This window comes from Perna viridis, chromosome 11 (genome assembly GCF_037379345.1).
Source record: "Perna viridis isolate PV_CMFRI_1.1 ecotype Kerala chromosome 11, ASM3737934v1, whole genome shotgun sequence".
Classification (NCBI taxonomy): domain Eukaryota; kingdom Metazoa; phylum Mollusca; class Bivalvia; order Mytilida; family Mytilidae; genus Perna; species Perna viridis.
In genome coordinates, this window is record NC_142455.1 from 11,778,967 (window position 1) to 11,804,815 (window position 25,849).

The 25,849-nt window shown below is 32.5% G+C and overlaps 1 protein-coding gene across 1 annotated transcript; it reads right to left on the minus strand.

Moving 5' to 3' along the window:
• Positions 1-1,361: 1,361 nt before the first annotated feature.
• LOC148602989 (ATP-dependent RNA helicase DDX42-like) lies at positions 1,362-25,769 on the minus strand. Its single transcript, XM_088552390.1, has 20 exons — positions 25,623-25,769; positions 24,137-24,361; positions 23,114-23,246; positions 21,758-21,816; positions 21,120-21,264; positions 19,752-19,892; positions 17,782-17,901; positions 16,677-16,784; positions 15,599-15,667; positions 15,034-15,162; positions 14,291-14,390; positions 13,261-13,308; positions 11,589-11,686; positions 10,435-10,528; positions 8,408-8,488; positions 7,128-7,229; positions 5,368-5,469; positions 4,601-4,830; positions 3,515-3,619; positions 1,362-1,898 (listed from the first exon to the last, which is right to left on the minus strand). Exons 2-20 carry the CDS (start codon positions 24,349-24,351, stop codon positions 1,782-1,784), a joined length of 2,196 nt encoding a protein of 731 aa, XP_088408516.1. The 5' UTR covers positions 24,352-24,361; positions 25,623-25,769; the 3' UTR covers positions 1,362-1,781.
• Between the last annotated feature and the right edge of the window lie 80 nt (positions 25,770-25,849).

Genomic DNA, 25,849 nt, shown 5'->3' on the forward strand with positions numbered 1-25,849 from the left:
ATACTTTGAACAAGCTCACAAGAGAATACCCTGCTCCAAATGCAGTTGAATGTATATTCCTTAAAATCAACTTCCTCCTTTTACAGTTCCCCGACAGTAATTAATTCCTTCATACACATCCACATGTGATGCCCAACATTCCTATAAAGTTTCATCAAAATCCTTTGAGCTTGAGAACTAAGACAACATAACCCTGTTCCAGAATCCTAATAGTAAGAAGTTGAGCAATGTACAGAAGTCCATGTAGTTACAGTAAGCTTTGGCAGAACATATAAGTTGTAATATGATAACTAAATACAAATCCAGGTGCTGAAGGGACAATACAGAATGAGAAGTCGTCGTGTTTGTTGTATAGTTTTGTTATGAGTTTTCCTTGACCATTCATCTCTAAGTGTAGGTCAAGATACAAAGCTGACTTCATAGTCTGCATTTGTAGTGTCCTTTATCTCAAATTCTTTGGAGAAGATGCGACATATAAAATCCCGGAAAAACTAGGACTCCATCTATATGTTGGAAACTGAAAGTAAAGAATCTGTCTAAACAATGTTCCTCTTCTTGGACAGTTCATCACAAAAAAGTGTCCACCAAACTGGACAAATACGTTGTTGATAAAAAATTCACGCACTTTGAAAACATTTTCAATTATAATTGGATGATAATTTAGATGTTTCTAGAAAAGCAGAGGACGCTTACCCTACCGGTACACCCTGGTCCATGCTCCCAGTTTTTAGTGGAGTCCGAGTTGCTCATTTACTTTTGTTACTTTGTATGTATGATTTTAGTTACTTTATGTTCTTTGTTGTGTATGTCTGTTTTCCATGTCTGGTCTTTGTCCCTGGATTACGTTTTTTTGATTACCGCTATAACCTTGGTTCCCTTGATTACTCTTAGATTCATTTAATTACTAAGTATAAGGAATCTCTACTGAGAACTACATATCTGAATCTAGGTGTACTGTCTTTTAGCGCAGTCTTGGACAGAAAAGTAATTTGATCTGTGGGTGGCTACATCTGAACATTATGAACAATATAAAAGATATTTTTCTTTCCACAATTAGGTTTATTATACAGTGAAGTGGAATTGGCCTAGTAGTTCCAATTATGAATATTGGTCAAAACAATGAAATGATACATTTTTCTATAAGTTTTAACATTATAGAACCCAATCTTAAAGGGAAGAAAACTTGAAAGCGAACTTAAAATTTAAGGCATTAAATGTACATATACTGCAGACAAAAAATATGAAATCAAAGGTGGAAAAAATGAAATTGGCACTAAAACAATTATTCAATTTGACCAATTGATAAGTTTTTTTTGTCAAAATGCTAACTGCCTAAATTTAAGAAGAAAGCACAAAATAAGTGATCTACAATATACTTGCATTGTCATGCTTCAATGACATGATTATTTGCAATGAATTTCTCAATCATATCTAAAGAGATTAAATGATATCATGATTTGAAAACTATTATAATGTCTTCAGTAACAATATTCACCAGGGATCCAGCTTTAAACAGGCTTAAATCCCATAAAAAACATATACATTAATTCAGACGGACTGGAGTCAGTAAGATCTGAAAACTTCATTTAATCCACATTGCACTACCAAGAGTTTAAGTGTGAGTAAATGTTTAGAATGATGTTACACAGCCCCCTCCTCCAAGAACAACATCACAAAACTGTGGATAGTGAAATCATATCCAGGGACTAAAAAATATTTGATAACTACAATGTATTAAATGAACACAAAGAACGGATGTATTCTGCAACTGGTACAAGTTATTATTCCCATCTGGATTTTTTCCGTTTTTTGCTGGCGATTGGTTCCTCTAATCCACCACCTACTTTTGTTATGACGCCATCTGTTGTTGCTTGAACAAAGTTAGCTTTAAATTGTGCCTGAAAGGGTGAAAATTAAAATCAAATTTAGAGGACCAAACCCAGAATGACTAGTACAAATTTTTCTTGTAAATTGATCATACTGTGAAAGTACTTTAATTCATGGATTAGGGAAGAAACACAAGTTCATTTATTCTTAAATTCACTGTTTAAAGTTTTTCAGTATATACATCAAAGGAAATCTCCATTTCGTTTTAGAACCAAAATTTTTCGTCTGGCCTACCCACGAAATCCATGAAAATTGGTGGCCCAGGAACAATAGTACCTTTACAGTATATTTTTTTAGCAATCTGTCTTACCCAAAGCACAAAATAATGATGTCAATATGACCTTGAAATCTCCATAGAAAATCACTTTTGGATAATTACAGAACCCATGAATTTATGTGGAATGTGCTAAGGCAAAAAACAAAATGATATATATGTTTTCAGCTACCCTACCTTCTCAAGTTTTTTGTACCACCTTAGACATTTTATGGCCATTTGACTCAAGCACCATTAAAGTCTAGATAGTTTCCCCATTGAATTAATGTAATATGTTTTTGAAAAATAAAATAATTTCCCTACCAACATACCCCATTTTTTTCTAGCTGATAGCAGGAAACAAGACTTATTTTTAGGGGCTTTATCATAACCCTATACATAAATAGAAACATTAAATATTTACACTGTAATCAGAAAGCATGCAGATCAGTAAGTAGGTAGATATGCTGGTAATGGGGGAAATGCTGAAGGGTTAAAATATTAAAAAACAGTCCATCCAATAAGCTGTTACAAACACTGAACTAACTAAGACATTGAAAACATATAAAATTAAAAGCCGCATCAGTTGTCATTTTTGTAAATTTTCATTTCTGTTGAAACTTTCAATTGTTTCTACTTAATTGTACTTTTCCTGTATAATTTTATTTTATATTCACAAATAAAATTCATTTAATACATCAAATAGGTGTCTATATATTTATTGTCTTGCAAGACAAAAAATTGACATAGATAAATTTGTATGCATGTAACTTCTGGTGACCTTAATCTGTGCATATGCTGTAAGCGTCGCTTCTTAAAAAAATCTGATTGCAAAGCGAAAGTGGTTAGTCAACAGCAAGGAAGACTGACGGACTTAAGACGAAAAAGAAAAAAGTTTGAATATAACGCAAGGATCCTTTTGAAATTAAGGTATTATGATATAATATGTCACAAATATGGTCAGTAATTGTCACATTATTTGAAAACTAATAAAAAAAATAGATGCAATAAAATGTAAGCAAGACACACGCTTATCTGTGTATCCGTTTTTGTTATTTCTTTACCAAGATTAAAGTATTTTTAACCCAGGTGAATTTCTCGTCTGCAACCTACAGAAGTAATGGTGAAAAATAATTAGATCTGAGCTATCGATCTTCTCTGAATATAAAAACGTTGTTTTCACAATATTCTGTAGGTATTGCCTACATATATTGCTTCAATTGCGTTACTACGAACTTATTTCATTGAATCAGCAAAATTCAGTAGAATCAGAAATGAACAAATTTGGCAACTAATGCAGCTTTAAGCAATGAAATTAAATACCCTGAAAAGTATGATTGTGTATACTAACAGATTCTCCAAAAATTAACTTACTGTAAATGCCTGTCTCATAGCTGCCACTCTCTCTGACTGGGTACCAGCAGATGAACCAATGCCTCTAAAACTACTCAAACTGGTTGAATCTTGAGTCCTAGTGCTCTGTTGAATTAGAGAAACATACATGTAAACAGTGCAATACATAAAGTAGACACCATACCAAGCTGAAATCTTCATAATTTCCTTAGTGATTTACCATGTTTTTGGGGGACGAGATGTTCATATTAAACTCTATTCAGCATGAATTTCCTTGCTTCCATTACCACTCAATATTACTGATAAAATGGTGATACAGTTAAGTAATGAATTATATTCCCATCACTGTGACTACCATTATATCAATGGTTTATTTCAAGCACTCCATTATTCCGACGAAGTCGGTATAGTTTCGCTTTTTACCCTTTGACCTTAAAGACACTCTTCTATGGAAACGCAAGTCACCTGATCGAAATTCTGTTTCCTGATTGGCAAAATACTGTTAACCTAGAGGCATTCGAAAAAACTGTATTGAAAATTGAAATTGCATGCCATGTGTTATTTTCTTAAAAGAAATGTAGAAACTTAGAAATAAAAAGAAGAAAATTTTCCTGCGTCAGCTGTCTGTTTTTAAAGATACATTGTAAGTACTTGTTTTTGTTTCTAGAAATGCAGATAGGGTGCTTACACTACTAATGTACCTAGTCAATGCTATCATATTGTACTAAGTCCGTACAGTGGGTTATTTTTGCGGGTATAAAATTTTGGCCGTTCTAATTTTGTAGGATGCTAACAACTAAGCAGCATATATGTTGGCAGTTTTAGAATGAGCTCTTTAATATGCCAAAATTAGCACCCCATGAAAATTACCTGTTTTACTGAAATAGGTGAAGTCTGATTAGTAACTCACTCACTAAATTACTTGTGATTTTCTCCATGTTTCCTTCTGATTTTATAATCTGTACATGCATACATTTTTTTTTTTTTTTGGGGGGGGGGGGGGGTTCTGTTTTTCTCCATTTTGCATCATCTTTGTCACTTGACTTTCAGTTTTAGATTCCATTATTACCGAACTCAAACCCTAGATTTCAAAATTTTAAAACTTACTGTTTCAGCTCCTAGACCAGGTCTTTCCTTCTGACCAAGTCCTCCCTGGATCTTTATTTTCTTCCCTTTCTCTTGCTTGTATCTACTCTTCCTAAACCAGGCACTTTTATTGGCTATGTCAATGAGGCCTTTGGGTACAAATTGGTTTGCCACTTCTAAATGTCGTACTAAACTGCCAGCAAAATCTTTATCTTTTTCTGTTACAAGTGTGTAGGCAAAACCTTTTTCACCTGAAATGGGATGAAAAAGTATATCAGTATGATATGTTCAACAAAAAAAATATTATATGTTGAGAAATATGTTATAAATCTATAAACAGATGGCCAAGACAATGTGATAGCATTGAAGCCCCTGCTCTATAAATTCTGGTACAATAAATCATATATTAGATTGGGATCGTTGGGTTTTGAATACTGAATAGGGCTATACCATATGGCAGGTTACTTTGGCGGGTGAAAAATTTGTGGATTTTGAAGCAAAAAAGTGTATGAAAAATTTTGGCATTTCTAATTCTGGTGGATGCTCTGTGGTGTTACAAGTATTTGAGCACAAAGTACATAATATTTTGTAGAATTGATTTTTGCATTTTGATGACAACTGCCAAAATGCAGAAAATTTAGCAACCCACAAAAATTATTTGCTATACAGTATAAGTTCTTGACATGGTAAAACAGGGAAAAAAATAGCTTTTTAAGTTGTCTAACATTCCTTCTTATGCTCCATTATATTTCATTGTATTATTTCTATCATGGGATGGTTCAACGTACCAGCTCTGCCAGTTCTACCAATACGATGAGTATGTGTGTCAATATCTCTGGCCACATCATAATTTATAACAGTCTTAATGGCTGGGATATCTAAACCTCTGGCTGAAATAAAAGAAAAAAAATTCATAATTGACGATAAGGGCAAAGCAGAAAAATCACTGTACAATGCAATATGTAACACTGTTGCTGCCCCACCTACATGCTATTTGAGAATAATGGGCAGTAAACTAAGACAAGGCAAACATGAAGTTGCACACGTTGTGGTGCTATACAAACACCAACTCTTACAAGATGTTGATATTGGAGAGCAATCAAAATTGCTTACAACATATGCCCCATTAATATAAAGTCACACACTAATTTTAAAATCAATCCTTCCATTGAGAGCTGAGATTTTTTAGTTGGGGGGGGGGTATCATACATTTTGAAATGTTCAGAATAGACACAGTAGCAAAATGGTCACTATGGTTACAGAACAGAACATAAAACCAGATGGGAAATACCATCATGGAGTTGTGGCAAGCAAAGGTCAAGGATTCACAGCACCAACATGTACCATATCAACTGTTCCAATGGGTTTTTAGCTTATAACTTCAGGCTCACACTACCCTCCCTATCCCCCCACCCTAAAAGAAAAAAATCTGGCATACTAATAACGCAAAAATTAGAAAACAATTTGCAATAAACACTCCCACTTGCTATGGTTAAAATATAGGTGTAACTAACTCTTTTTCTGTTTTGCTGAATCAACATTCAGTTGTAGTCTTTGTAAGAATAATGCAAATTCTGTTACCGGTATATGTGATATACCCCAAAATAATTACACATTTTTATTTATTTTTTTGTTATTAAGTTACTTTATAGCTTTATATGATGAAATATATAATTATTCATTCCAACCTGTCTGCTCTTAGGAGATATTCCACATTGAAAATCCAACAGTTTCTATTGTATTATATTGTCATTTACAGAGTTATCTCCCTTAATTTTTAATTCTACAGTGCATTCTATATATTTGTTATTGCCTATGAGCAAGAGTTATATGAAAAGCCACATGTCACATTCTGTCTAGAATCACATCTTTAACAATATATCAAAAATAAAAATACAACCAACGAATCACATTTTGCATGATTCTTATGTGGATTGCTACTTAAATCTTCCAGTGAGGTCTGTGCAATATATTACATGCAAAGCAACTTATAACTGTCTGCTTTTGGATGTCATCGATCTGACTATTTTATCTTTAAAGAAGTTAAGTACCATTCTGTGTAAGAATCAGGCAATGGGTGGCACATCATTTTTCAGTTTTTTTTGCCTCAGAAATATTAAATACATCTAGAAAACAACTGAAAAGCTATTTAATTTTATCCTGAAGCATCTGTGACATAGATATTTTTTTACTACTCATATAGCGAAAAAGTGTGGGAAAATTTCCCCACCATTTCTCCATAGTGTATTTCAACTAAATTTGACCTATCAATATCTTAAAAGTCAAATTTTACTAACACTTTGACGGATTTTCTGGAGGTTATTTAGTATAAATACTTGGATAGCGCAAAAAAATTTCAGTGTTTTTTTTTTTATGTGCCACACCTTACACACATTTTGCCTGATTCTTAGACAGAGTAGTACTTGAAATATCTTAGGTTTGAAACAGCTACATGTGACTCAGTCTTCATGGTAAGTCTTAGGTGGCAGACAGCCATTTTTCTGAAAAAAAAAAAAAAAAAAAACAGATCCGAACATAAGTTTCATACCTGCCACATCAGTAGCAACCATTACAGGAACTTCTTTCTTTTTAAATGAGTGGATAACATCATTTCTCTCCATCTGTGTCATGTCACCATGTAATAATGCAACTAAAAAAGATCGAAACACAAATTGTAATGGAGGACAAAGTCCTAAAAATGGTATTTAATGCGAAATAAAGTCATAGCTAAGAAATACTGAGAGTCTGATTTCAGTCTGACGGGAAGTTATGTCTTTTTTTCCATACAAAGTTCAGTTTTTTCATATCATACTAAAAACCAAGAGTTTATTATATTATTGTTCTTCAAAAATCTAAATTCAAATGCTTTCAAAGTTCCTACATGCCATAAAAGTAGGCCTTTCTGGCTTTAGCCAGAGAGTCTAAAGTACAAACACTAAGTTAAAGCAGCCTCACTAATAAGCAACAAGAAGTGACTAAAACCATCAAGATATATAGAAAAAGCAACAAGAGGGGAAAATAGCTTCAAGAAAATTTTTAATATCTATATATAAGAAATAATTTTACAAGATCAACAAAAATTGGCAAAATCAGAAGTAAATATACAGTTAAAAAAGAATCATATATGAAAAATCTGGATTTGAAATAGCGGAAATCCACTAAAAAATGGAAGAAAATCATCCCTGTATATATTCAACTTCCTATCCTTACAGTTACATCTGACTCATACAAATGTCATATTTAACTTTTCTTTTTATACTTTTGTGTAACAGTAGAGAATAAAAAAGTTGCTTGACAAAATTGACAACAGTACCAGTCAGGAATTGAACTTTGAATCTCTGGCACAGTAAGTGGAGGATAAACCAAATGAGTTAGAGAAACACTCTATTCACATATCTAATAGACCTTTAACCACAAATCTGTTGTAGAATTCAACAAAATAGAACTGCATTGGTTTTCCCCAGACATGATTTTATGAAGCCAACAAAACAGGAAATCTGTGAGCAGTGACTCACTAGTGATACCCCTGCTTCGATCACAACATAAGGAAAATATAAGTCCTTGGTAAAGACTAAATTGTTGTCAAATTTTTACGAAAATACATCCAAACATATGGCATACCAACAGGAAGAATGTGTTGAAATTTCAAGTTGTTTTGATGAGTAGTTGCTGAGAAAACTGTGATGAAAAAAATGATACAGAAACACAGATTAGGGTAAAACAGTATCCCGCTCCTTTGGACAGGGGTTATACTATAAAATCATGGCAGTTGAAAGAGTAGCAAAGCCTCAATATTAAATACAGAAACACAGTTTTAAAATACCATACTTTTAAAGTCCCTGGCCCTCAAATTTGTTGTCAGTTCTTCTGCATTTTTCTTTCTGGTTACAAAGATCAGCACACTTCCCACTAAAGTAAGTTGAAATATAATTAATGAAATAAATTGTATTTCTTTTGTTACTTATGTTATGCTTTTATTGTGTTTGCAAATTGAATGATGAATCTTATCTACAAACTGTCAAAAACAAATCATGTTACATCATGCTTTATAATAAGGTTTTCTGCCTTTAATATTTTCATACCCAACACAACGAAGTTGGGAAGGGTATAATGTTTTTGACCTGTCCATCAGTCCATCTTCAGTTTTCCAGACTTTTTTTTTATACTCTTGCAGATATTGACATGATTTTTGGTATATAAGTTCACTATGATAAGTTACAAGTCAAATTTAACTTTCGTTCCTCTCTGAAGATTTTTACCGAAATTACGGACCTTGAACTTAGCAAATTTCGCAGAAATAACTGTTTTTTTTCAGACTTTTTTTCTAAACACTTGCAGATATTGACATGAATTTTGGTATATAAGATCACCATGATAAGTTACAGGTCAAGTTTATGTTTCGTTCTGCTCTGATGATTTTTACTAGAACTAGCAAAATTCACAGAAATAACAGTTTTCCGTACTTTTTTTCTAAACACTTGCAGATATTGACATGATTTTTAGTATAATAATTCACCATGATAAGTTACAGGACAAGTATGTAGTTGGTTCCGCTCTGATTATTTTTGTCGAAATTACGGGCCTTGAACTTAGCTAAATTCACTGAAATAACTGTTTTTTCAGATTTTTTTGCTAAACATTTGTAGATTATGACATGATTTTTGGTATAAAAGTTCACCATGATAAGTTACAGGTCAAGTATATGTTTTGTTCCGCTACGATGATATTTGCTTTGGATTAATTAAAACTCAAAGAAATCACAGTCTGGAGTTTGAAACTACCATTCTGAATAACAGAATTTAGTTAGAAGGTGAAGGTCTAAAGCCTGAAAAAACACTCTTATTCCTTTTTTCATCGGGGTCCTTATTTCTCTAACAAACAAATTTACTTGAGTATCCAACATTGGGACACGTGGGGTACAGTACTTGAACCGATCTGTGCAACAAAAATTGCCATTTAGTCATTGATCACCAATCAGTTTCCAGTCAGTCATCGATCTGTCAAACCGATCCCTTTAACTGGTGATCGCATCATGTGACCACAGAGCGGTCAATGTATTTTAAAGGGTTTTTTTTGTTTTCTTTGTCAATTTTACACATAAGTACATAATGTTATAGATTAAAACATGAATTTATACTGTTATTTTACATTTCTTTTATTTAAAACAGATCTTACATCATTTTACATAACAAAATTGCAATCAGGTTGGTCACCTGTCATCGATATGTCAGCGATCAATCAGTCAACAGTCATCAATCCGTCAAATCATTGTGCGGATCGGTTCAAGAACTGTATGTGTGTGCGCTCACTAAGGATCTTTCATTAAGTATGGGTCTGTTAAAAAATCAGGCAGGCGGTGATTCATCATATCTCCAGATAATCAAACAAACTGTTTAAATACATTTATTACATCCTTTAAACAATTCTTGCTGTGTTCATTTCCTCAGATCTGCTATATACTATGAAATATTTTTGACTGGTTATATTGTACAATTCTGGCAAAAAATTTTCCCTTTCTTTTCTGTAGTAGAACACAGCCAAATTTTAAGCATTACAATCTCTTGTGACCAACTTTTATTTCCACTCTTATAGTTGAATACAGTTTCTATAAGGCCTACTAAAGGATTTCCATTCAAAAAAATTTTGAGATTAAGAAATGCATGAAGTACTAAACATAAGCTTCTATATGGTTTTAAGGCAGAACTGCATTTAAAATATGTACATGAGAAAAGACAAGGGAAATAAAATTCATAAAAAAATGTTTTCAAACTGTGTATCCCATTTTTCCTAAAATGAAGTTAATCCTTTAAAAGATGTCATAGTAGAAATCAAAGATTTTTCAACTTTTAACTTACTGCTGGTAAATTCTACAAGTCTTTTAATCATCCAGGTCCATTTAGCAGGTCCTATTGGTAAAACTTCAACTATTTGTGTAATGTCTTCATTTGCCTAAAAAGTAAATGATTATTTATTTTACATAACAATTATGATAAAGATTTCTCATTTGATTCAAATTAGGCTTTGGGTCATATTGCCATTCTTACTGTTGTTGGAATAATTTTTAAAAAAGTAAACTGGGTGAACTTTGCTGTGAAATCACAAGTCAACAGAGGCAACATTAAGTGTGCACCCTTTACCAAGCACATTTTTCATATCATTGGGGTTGTTGTTAAATTATTGTATAGGGCAAACCATAGAATTACAAATCAAAAAGAGAAAATGGACATCAATATGACATACTCTAAGAAGGTCAAAACCCACCATTGTAAACTAGACCTTAAGATGGAATCCACAAGGACAACATAAGCAAGGAAAACACAAAAACTCCGGGAGAAGATCAATATACCAAGAGAGAAAACAACAAGGCAAGACTTGCAGCCAGATTGACAAGCTTGACAAGGACCGATGAAATTGGAAAATCGTCATAGTCGACCTAAGTCCTGCAAAAGGATGAAAAGGTTAAAGTCAAGTCAAGGGGTTGTTGCCTCTTTGATATATTCACAATATCCATTCTTTTTATATATTAATTTGATCCTTTGACCTTAACATTGACCTGTGAACTGAAATATTAAAAGGGTTGAAAATTTTTCAATGAGCTAAAATGTACTAAGTCAAATTACACATGATTATTGATACTTTTGTTCTGAAGGATGTTATGGCATTAGAATTCTTTCCAAAGTGGTTTGCCAGATATTCATTTATCAGGGTTTCACTCTCACACACAGGGCAATCTGCCCTGTTGCGTGAGGGTTTCCTCATCATTCATGGGTGGCCTTAAGCTGATATTTTTCATCCTAGTTGGGCTGTTGTCTCTTTACCATATTCACTATATCCTTTCTCGTTATATTAGTGCATTTTGAATTTGTTCATTCTGACTAAAGTACATAAAGTATGTTTCAATGGGAATTTCACATTTCTTTGAGAAGTTTAGTATATAATCAAACCATGAAACCAAGAATATTGATGAACCACATACAATAGTCCTTCCACGATATTAAGATTTGCTTACCTCCCCTGCCTCTCCCTGTACAACTCTACATGGGTCTACCAAGATATCCCTGGCTAATTTTTCTACTCTCTTTCTGAATGTTGCACTGAAAAGTAAAGCTGAAACACAGGGGGTTACTAAGGTCCTGCAACAGGGAAACGAAATACTAACAGTAAAGGTAAACTGATACTCATGAAAAAAAAAATCATAGTTTTTTTTTTAAAGTACAAAACCAATGCAAATTAAATTTCTACACTGCCTATGGTGGAGGTGATTTATAGTGCAGAAAACCCACCAAACAAATGATGCTTTTTTGGTCCACAAATGCAATATTTTTACGCAACAATAGTCCTTTCAGTATTCAGATCTGTATTTTTGAGAAAACCTTGCATTCGTGTCCCACTGAAGTCAAACAAATCAAGAACAATAACTCTTGCAAAGTGCCAATTTCATAAATAATCTATATATATTTTTCAAAAGTACAACAGCCAAATGAAAAACTGTTGCTGTTTATGTGGTCTGTAAATGTTACTGAATAAAAGTAAAAGTAAATTTGGTAGGTTTCTGACTGGCATTAATCACTTCCTGTTTGGGTTTTTATCATAACTTCTCCTTAAAATTGATGTTTGTGCTTATTTTTGGTAATTCAACAAGCAGTGGATTGTGGGTCTTGCATGATGCAAGTACATCTTACACTAATGTAGCACCTTAGTTCATCCTTTGTCATTCATTGTGTTTGTACTACTTGTTTTTTTTTGTGCATAGTTTCTAGTTTTTTGTGTTAAGAGTGATATGTTCTATGTATTTTGTTAGCTATATATTCCTTGTTGTGTTTTATTCAAAAGTTTCTATTGGTTATTTTCCTAACCATGCACGTAGCTGCCATTAGGCAAAAAAGCTTTTGCCTGCATTTATTTTGCCAATTTTTTTTTTTTTAAAATACATCCAGGAGAGGCATAAATGATGCTCTAAAACGCTATCTCCCCAGAGCTTCGGTGGGGGGGGGGGGGCACCCCATGGACCCCCTACCAGGGCTCTGTCCTGGAACTGCCCTGAATCCCCAGACCCCCTGCTGTAAATTTTGCCTACACTTCAATTTGTCCTCAACTACGCGCCTGCTAACTTTGGTATTCAAACTTTCTCCTCTTTAAATGTGTTGTCATCATGCAAAATGACAAATTCAGCATACATATTACAGTCCTAAGGAAATACACAAAAATGCATCATCTGAACTAAAAATGTATAAACCACTTCAGAGGACAGACATCATTCATTGTACAAATAACAGTCTTTAGATATGGTACTAAAAGAAAGACACTTTCTCCTTGTCTTTTTTCCAAGATTTTTTTAGACTCTCTATTCAAGTTTCAAAAGCACACTTAACATGTGTCTTGAGTTACTTGAGCCTTGAACTACTTTGGTAATGAATACAATAAAACCTGCTTAATCAGAACTATTTCAGAATGTAGAATATTTTCTGTGCAGACAGATGTTTGGTTTACAAAACTTCATAATGCATTAAAACTGATATTAAAGAGAATTAAAACAGTTTCTGGTTTATTCAGGGTTCAATTGAAACAGCAAGATTTCACTATACAAAACTCATGGCTTATATGAGTAGGTTTTTTTGAAGTAATAAAATTGCAATACAGATTTTGCTGTTGATAGTACATCATCATATTTTAGTACTTACTCTGTCTTTCTGGTCTGACATGGTTAGCTATAGATCTTACTTGGGGTTCTAGAAATAAATATGCAATATGTAAATATAGAATTAAACTATACATCTCCCCCCTCCCCAAAAAAATAAAATAAATGATCAAAAATGAAAAAAAAAATAATGAGTAATGATTGTTTTTTGTAAATTGTTCTTTGTGCTGATGTAACCACTAATTTACTGATTCTGACACAACAGCATGTAAATGTTATTTAATGATCACTGGTATATTCATGCCGCAATGGAAAAGGGAGGTTTAGCCTGTTAAAAAACCTAGATTTAACCCATTATTGAAATGCCTGTACCAAGTCAGGACCATTGAGGTACCAGCTGCTCAAGTGGTGTAATATATATTTTACCAGATTTATTTTGGACTTGACTTGATTATGGATTAGATTAGTGTTAAGTAGCTTTGTTGTTATCCTTATTACATATCTATAAAATGTTACTAAATCACTATGTGATGTTTTTTTTCTCAAATCTCATTAATTTCACATTAAATATTAGGATAGCCTTAAATCTGTGACAGACAGAGCGTATAGATACACCTTCAAAATTTTGAATGCAATACAAATCCTAACTATTTTATAGTAATGGAATCATATTTGTAGCACATCTAGGAGTACATACATGTTAAACATCTATGTCTGCATTATGAAACATTTGTACATGAATATTATGTGTGTTTTCCATGAAAGAGAAAGTCAACTAGGTATTGTTTCAAAATCAAAGATACGTGAGCACATCTTGAAATGAATTTTGATGAAATGTTCAAAAATATATTATTAAGTAAGAAAAAATTATTTTGATCATTACCAATTTACACATTACTCATATGATCAATTTTATCACTTTAACCAGTATACACACAGGAAAAAATGCATCAAATGTTTTTTATAATATTTGAAAGTATACAGGTATGTTTCCAGACTGTTCCGAAACATGTTTCCATAGGCTGGAAACATACAAAAAACATATGTTGCTATTTTTCTGTGTATGTACTTACCGAACCCCATATCAAACATTCTGTCTGCTTCGTCAAATACTAGATATGTGACTCGTTGTAAATTAGTAGCCTTCTTCTTTACCAGATCTATCAATCTACCCTACAGCAAACAAAACATAGGGTATGAGTTACAAAAATCAAATACTGTGAAAATACTATTGTTTGTAGGATACCAATATTAGTGGTTTTCATGGGTAAACCAAACCATGAAATTTGGTTCACAACAAATAAGAGATTCCCATCACAAAATGTCACATGTTTCATCTCACCTATAGATAAGAAAATCTCACATGGCTAAAAATAAGAATATCTTTGAATCAAAAGTGAGAAAAAATACTCATCTTGACATTTTGATTGATAATATCTCAAATTATATTTAAAACTTTTTAGCAAATAACGGTGGAACTGCTGTTTACGACTCCAGCGAATTGCAGTTTCTCTACAATTAGTTTTAATTTCTTAGTCTGCCAGGTACTGTTTTGATCTCTTAGTCTGCTAGGCACTGTTTTGATTTCTTAGTCTGCCAGGTACTGTTTTGATCTCTTAGTCTGCTAGGCACTGTTTTGATTTCTTAGTCTTTTGTATTCTTGTGATGAAAGAAAGTTTTGATGACAATAAATGAAGACCTAGTTACTTCATCAACAAAGGGGAGGCCAGTCTTTACCCATAAATTTTTAATTTTTTTTGTTTCAATTTCAACAAATAAGAAAGCACAATTTGCTTATTTATTATCTCAAACTTACAGGAGTAGCTACGATAATCTCAGCTCCTGCCTGACAGGCCTTTGTCTGTTCCCACATACTCCCTCCTCCATAGGCACACACCACCTGGATGTTGTAACCCTTTCCAAACCTCTTGGCTTCTGTATATATCTACAAAGTTGTGGTGTTAACTTGAACATTCAGAATATCATATCAATATAGAAAAGAAAGTCTGAAACAGGCATGACTTATTCCACAAGGGGATTTACAGGGAAATAGTGGAAATTGACAAAATCTGATTTATACAGTAAAATTAAGAATTGCAATGGTCAAAACTGATTATGCAGAATTCTAATAAACATTAAAAGAAAACAGCCCCTGCTGAAACCTTCTGGTACCATTTTAAATACAAGGGTTGATATGGTTGATAAATAAAACATGGCTGATCTGGTTGACATACAACATACCTATATAACCTTTTTAATATATTTTTAATTCATTACCACAACTCAATGTTTTGTGCTTCACTAAATCAATATAAAAATAACACATCTGATCTTTGTTTATTGTGTAATTAAAAGAAAGTTTTTGCTTTGTTTTAGATTACCTGTTGTGACAATTCTCTTGTGGGGGCTAAAATTAATCCTATTGGACCATCTCCTGGTTCTAACTCTTTCTGTACATAGAATAAAATATCATCAGATAAAAGTCACATCAATTAATGGAGGTGCTTAACAGTTTTTCAAAGAAGACTTATAAACATTTCAGAGACATATGGTTCAAAACAGCTACAGTAGGTTTCAATAGGTTTATAGTAACAGAGTTATAAAAAAAAACATTTCTACAGGTATATATGTATGTGTACATTTGACCTATCAAACAGACCCAACATTCTGGGACAGATCTTTATTGTGTTAGCCCATATAAGTAGGTAAATTTATCATGCCACTAGTATCTATATGTATGTGTTTCATTACAAATTGATATGATGATGTAGCAGATATTGTATTTCAGGATGAGGGCATTTGACCTATCAAACAGACCCAACATTATACAAGTTATGACATACTGGGACAGATCTTAATTGTGTTAGCTCATATAAGTTGGTAAATCTATCATACCACTAATATCTATATGCCACATGCTTGACTGAGAAGCAGTGACTAACAATTTGAAATATCTAATATGACTTAGCCAGGGCTTGAACCCTCAAGCTTCTGCTTTTAAGACCATCGCTCTACCCTGAGGTCATAATGCTTGGCTGAGCGGCAGGGACTAACAATTTGAAATCTAATGTGACTCAGCCGGGGATTGAACCCACAACTACCGCTTTGAAGGCCACCACACTACTCCCAAATTACAAAAGTAGTATCTCATTGGAAATTATTGAATTATTTAATCACATCCATATTTGTAGCTATGACTGATTTGTATATATTTCATGCCTTGTCCTAATCATAAATTGATATCAATTAGAAATTCAAAGTAGCAACATTTGTTATAAATTTTATCTAAACCTCTTTACAAATGTAGACCTGAGAGCACACTTAACAAACACTTTGATGGATATTTCAGGAGGTTATGAGGTACAAATACTGGGATAATACTGATTTTTTTTGTTCATGTGCCACACCTTATACACAGTTTGCCTGATTCTTAGACAGAGACTTAAACTCTTGTATCACCTGTAACATAATATGTATCAGCATGGGCCAAAGATAAGCTGCTGTTTTACCACTTCCTGTCTTAGCTATACCTATGATATCTCTACCACTGAGACCAATGGGAACTCCCTAAGATAAAAATAGAACAAAAATGTATATAAATAGATGATATAATAATAGAATTCCTAGGTGCAAAAATAAATATATAAACAAAATATTCTAAACAAAACAAGAAGATACATATCGTTTGCAAAGTGTCATTAATGGCAAAATCTAAGAACAAGTAATTAAAATCTTGTAGCTTCTGGAAAATATCACATTTAAAGTGAAAACGGTACTCAGAATATATATTTTTGCTGATCATTCGCATCTTCTTAAAGTAAGTAAATGTTGATATAAAATAGTTACTCTACATGTAATACCATGATCTGTGTTCTGAGTATACTTTTTTCAACTGTACATACATGTATAGATATAAATTCTTCAATAAAATAAGAAGTTGTTCCACACAAAACAGAGATAATTACATGTATCAACAACTGTGATTTTCACAAATTACATGAACTTTGGTTCATATTATTTTGTATAGACATTTCAATGGCTTTTAAAGAAGTTCAAACCTATTACACGGAGCATGTCATCTTGTTAAGTCATACAGAAGTATTTATTTTCAGTGAGCAAATAGTGTTTGAAAAGAAAGCAAAAAAATTGCCTTTAAATTAAGCAAAATGTTTTTTTTTTTGGCATCAACCTAATTACACTGTATTGCAAAAAAAAAACACAAGCCTTCTTTCAAGGGGGAGATAATTTTCTTTTTGAAATATGAAATAATGTCAGATAATTGTTCTTTATATCATTTTTTAAGAAATTTTATATACCAGTTTTTTTTAATATTAAGCAAAACAGTGAAATTTCCCTACAGAATCTATATGCAATATTGTAAAAAAGTGCCTACATTTAGGCTCAATTATCTCAAAATTAAGTACACTGATCTATGTTCGTTATCTTAAAATTCTAGAGCATGTTCATTCAAAGTCATCTTAAAGGAAAATTTAAAAAATCTATCTACTGAAAGTATTGGGTAAGATCTACTTTAATACTTAACACAAAAAATTTGTAAACTAACCTGAGCCTGTATAGGAGTGGGTTGTGTATATTCAAGTTTTCTAATTACTGACATTAATGCCTCGTCAAAACTAAAATGGGCAAAACTACACACAGGCTTGGGTACAGAAAATCCTGATACCTGCAAAATAGTAAAAACATAATAAAACTAGAAATAATTGTCATGAGCAGCATGATAGGATGTCCCCCAGCTCACCCATTGTCACAAGAGCATTTAAAATCACTGTACACTTCCATGAATTTCTTTGAATTTTTAAAAAAATTTACCAGCGCCAATCTTGGAATAAATTGCAACAAGGTCTATCAATATCTATTATAGTGAACTGTTTTTAATCCAAATGTGAACTTACTACATTTTTTTCATATTTTCTGATGAATTTTTAAAAGTTCAAACTGTTGCCATTTTAAAATGGTGGCCATATTGGATTTCTTCAAAAGGAGTTGCAAACTTCATTTGGTGCCCTATTTTTTATGTAAAGTTTGGTTTCATTGCATTCCACTGTTTCAGAGGAGTTACATGAACAGAAACGAAGGTTAGACAAAAGAAAAAAAATAAGAAAGAGGGTAAAAATAATATGTTACCCAGTTTCATTGGGGGGAACATAATATATAAAACAGTGTTATCGATTCAAAATTTTCTTTGTAGGGTTGGGCTTACTAGGCTTCAAATGGCAAAATTTTATTTCATTTGATGTTGCAAAAGATAGCAATAGAAATATAGGTAAAAACCAAATTTTCTAACTCATAATCACAAATCAGAAGGAAATAATAAATAGTATATGAACTGGCAAAGTCAAGAATAAAGCAGAAAAATGTAAAATAGCCAGTATGCTCCTGACTTAGTACAGGCATTTATATGCAAAAAGGTGTGTTAAACTAGATCTTATAGGTAAGATTTCATATCCGGACTTTTCAATGATGACACAGGAGACATTCAGAGATTCTATAAAATTGATTTGTTAAATTTCAAAGAATGACAAATGGAAAATATGCATATATGCTTAATGTGCCAATGGTTACAGAGACTAGTTGGAACCCTGTACAGTAAAAAAAAACACAAAAGTGAATATGAAATTAAAGTAGCACTCCAACAATGAATCATGCAAAATGTGGTGTATTCATTGTATGGTTGAAAAGCCTACATATTTTCATTATTGATTTTTTGTTTAAAATGTTAAAGTAAACAGAAATTAACAAGTGGCTTTTTACATATGGTACCCTTAACTAAACAAAACTAAGGAGATATGAATTATTTAGAATGAATTGTAAAACTCAAATTAAGGGAGATAACTTTGTAAATGACATGAAACAATTGGATGATCCCTACAGACCAGACAGATTAGAATGAATAATTAAACATTTCATCATATAGACCTATAAAGTGACTGAAATAACAAAAACAAAATTTGGGTGTATCACATATAACAGAGTTTGCATGATTCTTACAGAGACTGCTACTTATTTTTCATATATTGCAAAACCATTTACCATTAATACCTTTCAAAAGGACTTAAGCCCACGTCCTTATAAAATTCAGATACTGCAAATGGTAAATTGATTCATGGTGAAGAAAAACCCACAAAAAAAACTATGCTTTTTCTGTCTACATATGCTATACTTTCAAATAACAAAAGTCTTTTCTGCATTCAGATTTGCACTGTTTAGAAAATCATACATTCATCTTCCATCATTATCAAACAAATGAAGCCATATCAAGAACGACAACTCTTGCAACGTGCAAATTTCAGGTACATTCTATAGAATTTTTATCCCAAAAGTGCAATAATCAAACGATAAACTAAGATTGGTCATGTGATCAGTAACTGTTCCTGAACAAGAAATAAAACTGAATTCAGCAGGTTTTTCAAATGCATGAATCACCTTTTGTCTAATTTTCACAAAGACTGCTACTTAAACAATATTTTACTCTTTCATAACATTTTAATACGCACAAATAGAAGAGTTACCTACTCTAATATCTAATTTTGACCTTAGTTCTACAACTTGTTGATCTGTCAGTTTGGAGACTTCTTCATGTTCCTCGTAGAAATTTTTCTCAAACGGTGCATAATTTATCTCTGAATGATCAATAGGAGGTAATGGATCAATCATCTGTAATTGGACAAAAAGTTTGTTACCTAGACTTACCAGGGTACTCATACCTGTTAACCTTTGTAACAGTTCATGTGGAAGATTCTCATTGATACTGTCTAATATCGTCTGAATATAGCTGAAATATTGCTGCTTGGACGTTAAATCCTAACAAACAAAACAAGATACTGTCTAATGTGAAAGACTTTTTCATATTTGCAATTTTTTTCATGTTTAAATTCAATTATTCAGTTATTTTTCACATGAAATAAAATAAATTAAACCAAAAACCTCCCACAAATCTTATTTTTTTATATGGGATAGTCTAAACTTTCAATGATTTTGTGGGACCCCCCCCCCCTTTTATGTGGGAGAGTCAACAAGTATGAGGTACTGTTAAGACCATGATTAATATTTACTATAAGTATCTCATTGCAGTTCCTTCTTCATGAAAACTTATTTTACAATAGCCAATTAAAATTGAAATATTAAAATTATTATATCCAGTTATGAGGTTGGAGACATAGTTCTATAAAGTGTCTTGATTACCCCATAATTATCAAGTCGGTATTCAGATGTTTTTTGCATTTGTTGCACTAATCACATATTCAGACAGGCTGTTCCAGGTGTCAACTATGTGGTTTGTGAACAAGCATTTAAGAAGTTTTTTATCTGAGCTGGAAATTTTTTACTGTGATCTCGGATTCTACCACTATTATAAGTTGTAATAGAGGTGGTAGGGCTTGATCCTATATGCCAAACATAATTTTATAGGTCTGAATCATGTCCCCTCTTACTCTATAATGAGTCAAGGTATGGAGTTATAACTTTCATAACCTGTCTTCACATGACAGGAGCTCTCTATTGGACAATTTCAATGGCAGTGGTGTGTTTTTTCTTGTACGGGTTCCACAATGAGTTTGTGCATTCTGACATACATTGTCATGACATACTTTGCCCTTTTTTTTCTGATTTTTTTTTTCAGAAACAAAAATAATTTCTGCTGAATAATATTCATTAACCTGCCACTTTTTGAACTCTGTTAAAATTTCTGATTGATTTTTGCAGTTTTACTATCAAGCCGTTTTTCCAATTTATCATTTATACGTCAATAAATCCGAAAACGGCTTACACTAAGTTCTTAAACCATGGGTAGATATTTTGGTATTTTTAGTCAGGCCACTTAAATATGCCAAAATTAGCACCCTGAAAAAAAAACTGCTACATGGTACCATAAAAGAAGCTTACCTTATTTTTGATTATAGGATTTCCATCTTCATCATATTCAACTTCATCTAATTCATCATGAATAACCCCAGCATTAGGATTTTCTTCCATGTATCGGAAAAACGATTCTTGGACATCTTCTTGTTCAATGTCATCTCTAACATCACTGTATAAAAAAAGATTGTGCTATAAAAATCTACTGATAGTTTTTTTTTTTGGATATTGGTAAATTGTTTGAAAACAAATTTTTCCTGTTCCATTTGTGATTACATGATGTTATACAAGCACCAAAAATGAACATAAAAATGGAAATTATAATGTTAAGTAGCACTTCCTAGTAAACAAAAATAAACATATAGAATTTCACATAACCTGTGCTCTTAGGAGATGAAAATTATATAGAATGCACTGTAGATTTCAAAATTAAGGGAGATAACTCTGTAAATGACACTCAAATACAATAGAATCTACTGTATTTTCAATGTCGATTATCTCCTAAGAGCAGGCAGATTTGAATGAATAATTACACATTTCATAGTATAGACCCATAAAACAACTTAATTACAAAAATAAAAATATGTAGCCTTTTTTGGGGTGTATCACATTTTTCACATGTTGCATGATTCTTACAAAGACAGCTACTTAAAATATGTACTTACATATCTGTTTTTTTGTCTTTTGATTTCTGATGTACTCTATCCTCAGACTCTACCTCTTTCTAGAACAAAATAAATTTATACCTGTATATCTGAGCACTCTAATTAATTTAAAGGTCCTTATTTTTGTTGTTTTATCAATTTTTGTAGGGTTATAACTTATAACTGTAAATTATATCTCAATTCCAACAATCACAACACTTTCCCTTCTTGAAACATCTATGTTTCCCATTTTAGTGTTCGTGTATCATCTATCATGTGTTTGGTGAGCATTTTGCATGTGTTTACCTGCAGAATGGGAGTGTTTGTTTAAATGCCTGATAGAAGCGTTCATTAGTTATTGTAAACTTATTATTTGCTTTTTTTTCACCTATTATTTTTATATTTTAAGTATTACTTTTTTCTATTATTTCTTTAAACAAATATTTTTTAATTTTCTTTCTTCATCAATTGTGAGTACAAATGTTTTAATATTTTTCATTGTTCATCTTTTGTGTGTTTAAACGCATGCTATAAGCAGTTTAGCATGGGTTTAGGTACCCATGTCTGCGGTAAATATAAACGTCTGCAGTACATGTAATTTGAATACTAAATAATACATCAACATCAGCAATGACATTAACTATAAAGGTGCAAACCCTGAGAAATACCCAAATATCATCCAGATTAAAGCAATCAGCCATGGTCAAAATCCATCATCAACCTTTACACAACCAACAAAAAAATCAACTCTGAATATTCCCTCAATGTAAAGCTTGAAAAAAACTTCAAGAACTTCAAACCTGAACATTACTCCAATATCAGCCGTGACAAAATCCAAAGAGATATCAACCAAGAATATGACCTCAACATCAGCAATGACAACAACCATGAAGATATCAAACCTGAACACTACCTCAATTTCAGCCTTGACAACAACCAAAAAGACATCGACCAAGAATTTCACTGTATCTCAATATCAGCCATGGCAACAACCAAAGAGACACCAACCCTGAACATTACCTCAATATCAGCCATGACAACAGCCAAGGAGACATCAACCCTGAACATTACCTCAATATCAGCCATGACAACAACCAAGGAGACACCAACCATGAACATTACCTCAATATCAGCCATGACAACAACCAAGGAGACACCAACCATGAACATTACCTCAATATCAGCCATGACAAAAACCAAAGAGACACCAACCCTGAACATTACCTCAATATCAGCCATGACAACAACCAAGGAGACACCAACCCTGAACATTACCTCAATATCAGCCATGACAACAACCAAGGAGACACCAACCCTGAACATTACCTCAATATCAGCCATGACAACAACCAAGGAGACATCAACCCTGAACATTACCTCAATATCAGCCATGAAAGCATCCAGAGGATCGTCACTATCGCTGTCATTGGCTCGTTTACCATCAGTTCCAGGACTTCCAGGAGCTGGTTGGTACTCTAAATTCTCATCCTCTTCCTCTAGGTCAAAATATCTAAAAGTATAAGGCAGGTCATGCCTATCACATTGTTTCTGAATTGCTAGAATTGCTACAAACATGTAGCTGTTGAGGTAGCTCGATTATTGTTTTTTTTTATATTCATCAGTTGCAACCGTTCAAATCACAAAGTATAGAAAAAAACAGTAGTAACAATATTGCAGCTCCTGAATTGCTAATAATGTAACGTTATTCACATGTTACAATTCTATAGGTGAATTTGAATCCGGTGGAACTAAACATATTACTCATTATTGGCAAAAAAAATATTTTTTCTGTATTGGACAGTGTACCCAAAAACCTATCCTATACCTTTTCTTCAATTTCAAAGCAAGTAATGATTGTGTCGATTTTTTTCAATTAAGTGTCTCAAGCAAATCCCTTTTCCAATGATCTGGTGGACTATATCTTTTTTAATGATTTCTTTGAAAATCAATTAGAAGACAAATGACTTTATAACAATTCAAAATAAATTGCTGTAAATCAACTCATTTTCCTGGCCTTATTTTTACTAAACTTGCAGGCCAAAAAAACTGGTAAATAATTTAATGTTTTCAACTATAGAAAATGCATTAGACAGATTTATATCATGATATTACATACTGACTAGCGGTAAATTTTCGCAAAATTCTAATTTTAGCTATACACTGTATATATATACAAAGTTAGGGTTATCACAAAAATAAAAGCTCACCAAATTTAAGTCCAAATATTTCACAGTTATCACCCGTAGACAGTATCTATAGATGCGAAAAATAAAGACTGCAAAAAATTAATACCCCTATTTATAGAGCAAACTGCGAAATTTGGCATCAGTGAAAATTACCAATTAAATGGTATAAGTGAGTAATCTGCAGTACACAGAAAATATAATATACTAAACTTACTCATCTTCATTAGTTGCCCTTTTTTTGCCAATATTTGTGTGGTAACCAAATGATCTTCCTGGCATGAACTTAGATGCTGCATTTTGTGGCTGCATGCCAAGTCCAGCTGTTTCTGAACCAATACTGTGCTCATCTTTTTTACTGCTACCACTGCTCAAAGAAAATCCTTGGAAACCAAATCCTCTTGTCTTTCCATCATTTCCCTTATGATACATTGTACTGTGTCTAAAAAATGTTGCAAATACATTGTGGCATGGCAGTTAATGCATATCATGCTTTCACTAGTTGTACATTGTACATACTACATGCAGTTACAGTTAACAAATTACAATACCTGTATAAGTATTTTTTTTCCGGATTTTGAAAGCTTTAGTCTTTTTCATTTGTAAAAAATGTGAAAAAATTTAATGGAATATTTTTTTAAATAGTATTTGACATAAGATATTTCAGTTTCTTCAATTATTTACAACACAGTGTAAAAACCTTAAGGAGGTAGACCTAGGGTTAGGGACATAACTTGAAATCAGTGATATGTTTGTATCATATTCAATTTCACCAAGGCCTATCAAGCTTTTATTTGAAACAGAATCAGTGTAGGTTACTGTGAGGCTTACATTAGATTGATGTAAAATGCTCATAGCAAAAATTCCAATGATTTGTAAGAGTTGTGTCCCTTACCCTCACTCTACCTCCTTAAATGAAACTAACTGTACAAGGTATATGAATAAAGCATGTTACTTCTTTCCAATTATTAAGCATATGTCTTCCCAGACTATCCGAAAAAATGTAAGAATTCCCTCCGCTTTATTCCAAAAATAAAATCATTAAATCATCAAACTCCTTTTATACTATAATACTAATACATAATCAGGGACCTTGACTCTATTTCTTTAATAGTGAAAAAATGCTGATGTATAGTCACCCTTTAAAAAAAATGTATAAAGAATGTTTTCTTTTTCGGATTATGTCTGCTCCCAATGTTAACTGCAGCAGTGCTAGTACTTCTCCTTACTACTTACAGTCAAAGTACATTTTACATAAAGTTATGCATAAATAGCTTGACAGTTAGACTAGTTCCTAATCCCAGGGCGCAATTCAAACAATTAGAGAAAAGATTTGTGGCACAAATGATATCTCCAAAAATGTTATTGGCGCAAATGATACCTCCAAAAATATATCATTGATACAAAATGACACTTCCTAGGCAAGGTTATACTAGTCAGAAATCCACATATATTATAATTGATATAATAGTACATGCACATGCTGCATATGCCAATGGATCATGCATCAAAAGCATCACATGGTAATATTATCAACAAAATTGTTTTTGCAGGTTAAAAATATTTCCTGCAAAAAGTTGAAAAACTGCATAGAGAAAAATGACGTAGATATGGTCATGGTGAAAAAATTACCATGCCATACCATGCCCATTGCCATTGGCATGGCATTTGTGCCCAAAATAAAATCAGATGTATGAACTTACCAATGATCTAAGTGAACAATAAATAAATTAAAAGATTTCTATAACAGATCCTCTTTGAATTCTAGAGCAAGAACGCAAAAACATCTAGCATTTTCATTGTTTTCATTTGTGATATTCTGAGCAGAGAGAGCTGATGGGATTGGGGACGGTAACATGCAATTTTTTGGTTATAATTTGATAAGTCGTCCCTATGCCAGATCGTTCCACAGGATCGTTCCTACGCGACA